Source organism: Solanum tuberosum, unplaced genomic scaffold (genome assembly GCF_000226075.1).
Source record: "Solanum tuberosum cultivar DM 1-3 516 R44 unplaced genomic scaffold, SolTub_3.0 scf00189, whole genome shotgun sequence".
Taxonomy (NCBI): Eukaryota; Viridiplantae; Streptophyta; class Magnoliopsida; order Solanales; family Solanaceae; genus Solanum; species Solanum tuberosum.
Genome location: NW_006239113.1, coordinates 974,951 through 984,970, shown reverse-complemented (window position 1 = coordinate 984,970; position 10,020 = coordinate 974,951). Strand labels below are relative to the sequence as shown.

Below are 10,020 nucleotides of genomic sequence, written 5' to 3'. Positions count from 1 at the left end.
TCCTTTATGAGTAGTAATGTTGTTGATAATGTGGTCAAATGGATGACCATAACTCCTAGGTTAATTTCATCCTTTATTGGTAGTAATGTTGTTGATAATATAGTTAATTGGATGACCATAACTCCTAGGTTTATTTCCTCCTTAATGGGTAGTAATTCTCAAGGTTTAATGTAATGTTTATGACACCCTTTGGTATTCCTCAATGTAATCCTATAAATAGTGGTGTTGAGAATAATGTTGAGTACACTTGAAAGAAAGAAAGTAATCATATATTGTTTCTCTTGTGTGATATTCTTCTTGTCTTCCTTATTATATTGTTCTTTTGTTCTTAAGTTTCATAACAAGTTGTATTTTATAGGGTAAAAAATTATTTATATTCGCTATTTACATTAAAACCATGATTTAGGTGGCTGGCTTGGTGTAGACTTAGGTGAAGCAACTCAAAGCATGCAGAATTCAAGAAATTATGGTGACTTATTGGGGTTGTTTGAATAGCACCAACGACGAGAGAGTTGTTCGGATGGTAAGCACCCCTCACTTCCAACCTGAAAGTTGCGAGCTCGAGTCACCAAGAGAGCAAAAGGGGTGGGAGCTCCTCTCGGGTTAAAAAAAAAATGTTTGAATAGCACCAACACAATTTCTTTTGTAAACGGTGTCACATTTTAAAAATAACGACAACAAAATAGCAAAGTTCATAATGGACAAATGGAGTAAAACTTAGATATAGAACTATCACCCACTTTACTGTTTTCATAGAGAAAGGTTCATCTGAAAAAAGAAACAAGGAGCACAAGAAAAACTGGACATAAAACAACACACAAGAAAATAGCATATACTTACAAGAGTTGGATCCTGTATACCTATTGGAAAGCAATGGGAACCAAGGATAATTTACATGAGCTGGGGGAAGGACAAACCCTTCTTCGTTTTTAATTTTTCGCGGGGTGCTACATTTTTTCTATAACAGAAGACAATTCACTACAGAGAAGATCTCAATATGCTAAGCGAACATGAGAGGAAGCTCAACTAGTTGGAAAGCAGATTTCTGTTCTGATATGGATACAGCGAGTAGTGTTTCAAGCTTCCATAAGTGGCTTTAATAACCCGAAACAATGTACAATGTTTTTCATTCTCCTCTGCTTTAAACCTGATCATTCCCCTTCAGGATGTTGTACTTGCATAGTGGACATGTCGCGTTCATCTTAAGCCATTTCACGATGCAGGTGGAGTGGAAATGATGATTACAGGGGAGAGCATGGAGTTCTGCCCCATCCTCGTACGAGGTAAGACATATACAACATTCCTAGCAAACAAAAGTTGAGATATTGGTAACTATTTTATCACAAATAATAATTCAGAAATACCACCAAGTCTATCACTATTCAGCATGTGTCACATAATGCGTATTCTAACTGAAACAGTGAATAAATGAAGTTCACTTAGCACCATTGCAGTAACCGTAGAGCTAAATGTTAACACCAAAGTAAGGTTGTGGAATATGCATACGATGAAACAGCTCTATTCCAATATAGATAGACTAGTGGGATCAAAATAAAGGAGAAAGAAAATGATAATTGGCTTTAAGCATTTTCTAGACACACAAAGATTAACTTACTGCATCTTCAGGTAAAAGAATACGCGTCAGTGGCCAGGTATCCGCTGCTTGTCTCAAGAAAATGATAATTGGCTTTAAGCATTTTTTAGACACGCAAAGATTAACTTACTGCATCTTCAGGTAAAAGAATACGCGTCAGTGGCCAGGTATCCGCTGCTTGTCTCAAGAAAATGATAATTGGCTTTAAGCATTTTTTAGACACGCAAAGATTAACTTACTGCATCTTCAGGTAAAAGAATACGCTCAGTGGCCAGGTATCCGCTGCTTGTCTCAAAGAAAATGATAATTGGCTTTAAGCATTTTTTAGACACGCAAAGATTAACTTACTGCATCTTCAGGTAAAAGAATACGCTCAGTGGCCAGGTATCCGCTGCTTGTCTCAAAGAAAATGATAATTGGCTTTAAGCATTTTTTAGACACGCAAAGATTAACTTACTGCATCTTCAGGTAAAAGAATACGCTCAGTGGCCAGGTATCCGCTGCTTGTCTCAAAGAAAATGATAATTGGCTTTAAGCATTTTTTAGACACGCAAAGATTAACTTACTGCATCTTCAGGTAAAAGAATACGCTCAGTGGCCAGGTATCCGCTGCTTGTCTCAAAGAAAATGATAATTGGCTTTAAGCATTTTTTAGACACGCAAAGATTAACTTACTGCATCTTCAGGTAAAAGAATACGCTCAGTGGCCAGGTATCCGCTGCTTGTCTCAATTGGTACCATCCTACCAGCTCCTACCCTTGGTTTCTCCTCATTCTTGCAAATATGGAATCTATACTTGGGGAGAACTCTGAGATCTTCCTCGGATGCACCTTCCTATATATTACAGGTAAAAGATCATTCCAGAAACATATCAAGTAGTGGCCTATAATTATTTATAGTTTCTGTCTCTTACCTGACCCACTGCATAGAGTACTGCAATTATGCAAGGCAAGCAGCAACAGAGAGCAACTCCTATCAGACATGCCAAAGCAACACAAAAGATGGCAAAGAATACATCGAATGCCAGAAATACAACTGCCAACCTGCATCACTTTACATCAGTGATCAAACATGACTGTCTGATGATCACAAACATTTTAAAAAGAAAAAGGAAACAACAAAAACAATTCATCAAGCAGATACATTTTAGAGAGAGAGAGAGAAGATAATAATCATCCACGACTTCTCTTGAGATGACAACTTATATGCTGTAGTGAGATGGTAGATCTAAGCAGAATTCAGGTAGACCGCGACCTAAACATGAATCAGGCAGCTGAACCAAACAGATGTAGCAATTAAATCTTTTAGGGCACATCTAAAAACTCTAGATAACTAGATAAAAAAAAGAATTCGACTTTTCAGTCTCTGGTCCTTTTATATTGTTATTAACAACAATTATGAAAAAGGCCAATTCATGAACTGATACAGTAACATCTTTTCCACAACTACCAATTCCTTAAACGTGAAAAGATCAGAGTTGCATTTAGACAAATATATCACAAAGATTTGAAACCGCTGTCTATTTGAGCTATGCAAGTACTACTAGTATGTTTAATGGAATTGATTTGAGCTGTACAAGTATTACTAGTATGCTTAACGGAATTAATTTGAGCTGTACAAGTACTACTAGTATGTGTAAAGGAATTGAAATTAAGAAAAACACAATTAGAGCCTATATGTAACAGGTTATGCCGTCATTGCTATGACCTATTTTACATTTTTGAGCTGTCCCAAAATGACTACGCCTACAAATATAGGGGAGAATTCCTAAAGGGGATTGCCATTTTTGCGATCACAACTTGAAAATAGTAGAGATAACAAAGTACAACTCTCATAGAGGACCATCAACAAAACATAAAAGTTTTATAATGCAAAACTAATTCAACTTTAAAAAGTTTTTCCACATTTATGATTCCTCCCTAGAAATAAAGGCTTGAAGTGATAGTAGATCTTGACACACCAGTATAAATGTGGAGCATTCTGTAAAAGAATTTCACCACCAGAGACTATCCAGTAAAAGCCAACTATCCACCAAAGAAGTGACCCCATTGTATTCATATATTCACATCGTTTAGCAATACTGCAATGTCCAAAATGGAAAGGAGTCAATAAATTAAATTTGCTACCTCTATAGCAGCAAGCATTAACCAAGAAAAAAGAATACATATTTTTTCGATGCTCAAAAGACATTTAAAACTGTCGGTCAAATAATGAGAATACATGTATCTATTTGTTTATCCAGAGAATTAAAAGGTGCTAATAACGTAGCCAAGTTGAATGACATATAATTTCCATGCTTCTTTAAGCAGTAGTTTCATCTTGCAGAGTAATAAATATCAATTGTAACTCAGTAATAATATACTACTAGGTATAGGCGTATAGCAGATCATCATCAATCATACTGTAAAAGATGGGTCAGAAACCTACAAGGTTGTGTTAGCTGTAAAGCATAAGTTATGAATAGGTGGATCAGGTGTATATCATATCTCATGCACACAGATCAATAAAATTGAATTTGGATACACCAATGAGTATACGTTGGACTATCTGCAAAAGAATAGTTTGAATGCCTTTAAAAGTAAGATTCATGGAAAGATTTCACAATAAGATGTCATAGAACTTCCCTTATTAAACCTCATTCGTTTTGTATTCGGAACATTCTAGAATGAAGATAACATTATACTTCTGAAACAGCAATAATTTGTGTTGTACTTTCTAGTTCCAAGAAGTGTGGCCTAGTGGTCAATGCAATAGGTTGAAAACCATGAGATCTCAGGTTCAAATCCCAATAGAGACAAAAACACTAGGTGATTTCTTCACATTTGTCCTAGCCTTGGTGGATAGAGTTACCTGAGAGGTGGCATGTATCCCGTGGAATTAGTCGAGGTGTGGACAAGCTGGCCCGGACACCAAGGTTATCCAAAAAAAAGGGCTTTGTAGTCAACAAAGATGTGACAATTTGAGCAATCAGATTAACTTTGTAAGCATATTTTAAGAATCAATTTCATATACCTCTACCAGTACAAAAACCTACAACTAATCAAATTGAGTAACAGTTTCTTCTTAGAATAAGCGTCTGAAACAATGTTATATTGATTGAATTCCAGAAAATAGTATATCTTTAAAGTGTCAAGCCCTGATTTGTACTCAACTGTCACATGTCTTTTTAATGAGAAAGAAAATTTAAAATTTACTTAGCACAAAAAGGTCACTTAAAGTTTCATCTGCTTCTTTGGCAGTCCCCCCTCCCCCAACCCCCAAACTAACAAACACATTTCTAAGATGCGAGACTGATGGCGGGTTATATAAATTGTCTGTCAAATGAAATACATAAAAGCTTCTTATACATGCATACATACATACATATCGTATTCGTATATGCTCTACAGTTTATATGTAGGTGTGTGTATCTTATTCATTGAATATCAAAAGGTCATAAGCAGAAGATACAAACAATTGCTTTGCAGCATGGAATGAAATGAAGACCTGCAGAAACTACTTTTACTTAGATTAACTTAATCCAAAAGGTAAGAATCACTGATATGATACTACCGTTAACTCTCACCAATAACAGAGCAAAGATACATTATTCTCAGTAAATTTTTCATCTCCTTAACCTATAAAAGAAATCTATAAATTTTTCCCATAAGTTTGGGCTCTCTGTTGCTCCTTTTCTTGGAAGATATTATCCTTCTCTGATATACGGATCTTTCAATGACTATATGAATCAAACAAAATCCATGAAATCTAGTAGATATTATCTCATTAAGTTCCATTTACTAGGTTGACTATAAAAAGTGTGCATGTGTTTCAATAGATAGCAGTTGGTGAGGCCTACAAGAACACTACGGCAGGCAGCCTAGGAAATCACTAATCAATGCCCTCTCACAATCTAACCATAAGTCCCTCTCATACAAAGTCTTATGGACGTTAATTGCCTTTGAATCAATGTGAAACATTTAGCTTTAAAATATTCCGTCTGGCCATTCTGTTAAGCAAACTTGTTCCTGTCTTTGAAGTATATAGCAATTGGGCTGCCAAGTGGAATCTTTACCAACTAAATATTTGGGACTGCCACTAGGTGCTAAAAACAAAGAATTAGAGGTGTGGAGTGGGGTGTTGGAAAGGTGCGAGAATAAACTATCTAGGTGGAAAAGTCAATATCTCTCTTTAGGGGGCAGATTGACTCTCACCAAGTCAGTTCTTGATGGCATGCCTACATACATGATGAGCCTTTTTCCCATACCAAAGAGCATTGAAAAAAAACTCAATAGAGTTAGGAGAGCCTTTCTATGGCAAGGAAACAAGGAGAAGAGAGAGGTTATAACCTTGTGAAATGGGATGAACTGACTCTCAACACTCAACAAGGGGGGCTCAACCTGAAGAACCTCAGCAAACAAAACACCTCTCTCTTGCAGAAATGGCTTTGGAGGTTCTCCTCAGAAGAGAGGGCCATTTGGAGAAGATTCATAGCCGGAAAGTATGGTTTACTCAATCACTGGACAACTGAGGAGGTTGCGGGAACCTTTGGATGTAGTGTCTGGAAAACCATAAGAAGATTATGGCCTCATTTCAACAACAACATGTCAATCACTGTTGGAAATGGTTTGAAAACTGATTTCTGGAATGAGGTGTGGATTGGAGAAGACAGTCTTAGAAACTCCTTTTCAAGAACAGCCTAAGAAAGTTAAGTTTTCTTGTTAAATAGTAATACAAATGTTACCTTCCTCAAAAAATGAGTACAACCATAGTATCTTTATATCTTATTTAGATGAGCCGTCTAAGAAGCAAAAAGCATGACCTATCTTTTGTGAAGCAGAGACAAGTCAGATCAGGCATTTGAGAGCCATCCTAACAATTTTTGAAGGTATCTCAGGTCTCCATGTAAATTGGCTGAAAAGTCACATTTCTCCTATCAACCAGGTTTGGAATTTGCAAGATCTGGCTGTTATTCTGGGCTGCCAAGTGGAATCTTTACCAACTAAATATTTGGGACTGCCACTAGGTGCTAAAAACAAAGAATTAGAGGTGTGGAGTGGGGTGTTGGAAAGGTGCGAGAATAAACTATCTAGGTGGAAAAGTCAATATCTCTCTTTAGGGGGCAGATTGACTCTCACCAAGTCAGTTCTTGATGGCATGCCTACATACATGATGAGCCTTTTTCCCATACCAAAGAGCATTGAAAAAAAACTCAATAGAGTTAGGAGAGCCTTTCTATGGCAAGGAAACAAGGAGAAGAGAGGTTATAACCTTGTGAAATGGGATGAACTGACTCTCAACACTCAACAAGGGGGGCTCAACCTGAAGAACCTCAGCAAACAAAACACCTCTCTCTTGCAGAAATGGCTTTGGAGGTTCTCCTCAGAAGAGAGGGCCATTTGGAGAAGATTCATAGCCGGAAAGTATGGTTTACTCAATCACTGGACAACTGAGGAGGTTGCGGGAACCTTTGGATGTAGTGTCTGGAAAACCATAAGAAGATTATGGCCTCATTTCAACAACAACATGTCAATCACTGTTGGAAATGGTTTGAAAACTGATTTCTGGAATGAGGTGTGGATTGGAGAAGACAGTCTTAGAAACTCATTTTCACATCTTTACACTTTGAGCACGCAAAGGAATGTCTCTGTATCCCAAGCTTGGAGTCAGCAGGGATGGGACCTTGTTTTTAGAAGAGCACTAAATGACTGGGAAATTGGGGAAGTTGCTAACCTATTGGGAGTACTAAACTCACACCCTGCTTTATCTCTGAGGCCTGACAAACCTAGATGGAAATTACATAACAAGGGTGTGTTCACAGTGAAATCATGTTACTGGAATCTTAACACAAGGCAGTCAATGGTAGACATTTGGCCTTGGAAGTTAATCTGGAAGACCAAATGCCCCCCAAAGGTAGCTTGTTTTTGTTGGTTGGTTTGTAGAAAGGCTTGTCTAACACATGAAGCTTTACAGAAAAGGGGATGGCAATTTTGTTCAAGATGTGTCATGTGTGAACAGGAAACAGAAGTCAATGACCATTTGTTCCTTCACTGTAAGGCAGCGCTGAGCCTATGGAACATGTTTTTGGATCTGTTGGGAGTTAAATGGGTGATGCCTAGCACAACAAAGGAACTACTAAATAGCTGGAAAGGTATTGGGAACAGAGGAAGAAATGAACATTGGTGGAGAACTATCCCTGCTTGCATATGGTGGACCCTCTGGAAAGAAAGAAATTTAAGAAGCTTTGAGGGACAAAAGTCTAACTTACAGAAGATTAGAATGAATTGTATAAGCCTTTTGTTTTTTTGGTGTAAATAGAATCTTGTAGGGGATATAGTAGATTTAGTTGATTTTAAAGGAAACTTGTAAAGTATACCCATGGGTGGGATGTAAGTTTCCAATTCATCATTTTTTGGGATGATGAATTTTTTGGTGTGAATACAAAGTTACCCTTGTCTCGAAAAAAAGTATATAGCAATTATCAAGATTTCAGCTTCTAAAACACAATCAATTACCATACTTCATTTGATCAATCAAAACTTTTCCTTTGGTTCACATTTAGTACTTGTTTTTATGTACATAAATACTACATACAAAGCAAACTTATCGAGTACATCTCAAGTACTACGATAGAAAAATTAGAGAGAGTAAACATGCAAGTCTTCAAATGGATTACAAAATATTCGTACGGGGAAAAGAGGAAGAAAATGCCAAGATAGTAGCCTCTTACAGATAGCACTGGCATTAGGTTTCTTCTGTAAACTCATCAACAAAAGTTCAAATAGTTCGTTTAAGAGAAGGAGAAGAACAAATCAGTGATCAGAAGAGAAGATGAAGATTTCAATGTTATTGGAGCCTAAGCAAGAGATGGAGTTGTATTGCATATTTAAATACATGCCCTCATCTAGTTTTGCAATTACAAAATTTTGTAAAGTACTTTAAGGAGTTGCTGAGCATTTTGCTAACTTTATCATATGCTAGTGTGGTTGTCACCATTAGCCATTTTGAGGCTAAAGATACTTAGAAGATTGACGGACAAGGCCTCAAGCACGTGCATTCCATGAAAGTACAATACTCATTTGATCCCAACAATATCACTTAAGAAGAATAGAGAATCCATCACTTCCTTCATCATTTCATGTTTTATACATTATACCAATATCTCCTTTATACCAACTCTTTCAAATCACTTCTACCAATCCATTCGTTTCCATTATGTTCATAAGTTCACATGAATTTCAAGAGATTTTAGTTCTTTTCACAACCTCCCCTCATCTGATTTTAGGTCTATATAGTCCCTTTTAACGCCTTCCAAACATAGTACCGTCTCACAAGCAACGAGCTTAAACGTAATTTAACTGACCTATATTAGAAGTGAAACTAACTCCACCCATGTGAGCTCGTTCACATTGCTAGTCCCAAGCTTGGATAAAGGAGGGGAGTTACCAAGGGTCAATCAAAAACAATCACTCTACCTCATAAAGGTAGGGGTAAGGCTGCATACATCGTATCCTCCCTACTCCCTAGACTCCCTAGAGCCTACTTGTGAGACAACATTGGTTTATTGTATTAGAAGTGAAACTAACTCCTCACGTGTGAGCTCGTTCACATTGCCGATAGGGGGTAAGGCTCCATACATCTTACCCTCCCCAGACTCTCCCGACCCCACTTGTGGAATTACACTAAGTTCGTTGTTGTTTTATTTGTAACTATTAGTAATACCACCAACATCATGCTACACAAATGAAAAAATCTGAAATTTATTAAACAAGAAATGGACCTTACCTTGACTGATTACCAATAGCCAAAACCCCATTCCTCTCTTCACCATCCACACCATCATTTCCCTCTGCATCAGTTCCTCCTTGCAAACTCCTCCTTCTATATTCCAACCACACAAGCACCACATGCACCACACACTGCAAAGCATACCCACAAATCCAAACCCTAATGGGAACATTCGGCGACTCATCCACCGCACATGACAAAATCACAACAGACACAATCACAAACCCCAAATTCCACATCATATCCAACGCCACCACCGGCTTCGAATAACCCCAATCAGCTCTTCGCTCATCCAGCTCACGCGCCGCCGTCTCCCTCACCAACAACGACGCGCCCCCGCCGCCGCCGCCGCCGCGCCTTCCGGTGACCCGACCAAGAAGTACAGCAAGTGATGACTGACGACCCCCTCTGCCGCCGTTTTCGAGTCGCCGGTGAAGAAGTGGAGTTGTGGGGTCGGAAGAAATCATACTTGGTGGCTCAGTTGCCATTTTTCTTGAATGTTCAATATGGATAAAAATTCAATCTTTCTTCTCCTTTTTGCTCAACAAAAACTGAATCTTGATTATCACTATAATCACCTCATCGATAAGTGTTGATTTAGCTGACGTATTTGAGTTTTTGCTGAAACTTTTGATGAATTTGGTGTCACTGGGGGGTGG

The 10,020-nt window shown here is 37.9% G+C and overlaps 1 protein-coding gene across 1 annotated transcript in view; it reads right to left on the bottom strand.

Annotated features, from left to right (window-relative positions):
- Positions 1-717: 717 nt before the first annotated feature.
- LOC102578906 (cleavage and polyadenylation specificity factor subunit 3-II) overlaps positions 718-10,020 on the bottom strand; it is a 27,118-nt gene continuing 17,815 nt past the window's right edge. The window contains 5 exon segments of the mRNA XM_006354999.2: positions 718-1,303; positions 2,270-2,428; positions 2,508-2,637; positions 3,555-3,674; positions 9,359-9,982. Coding sequence (XP_006355061.1) covers positions 1,142-1,303; positions 2,270-2,428; positions 2,508-2,637; positions 3,555-3,674; positions 9,359-9,982 — 1,195 coding nt within the window. The 3' untranslated portion in view covers positions 718-1,141.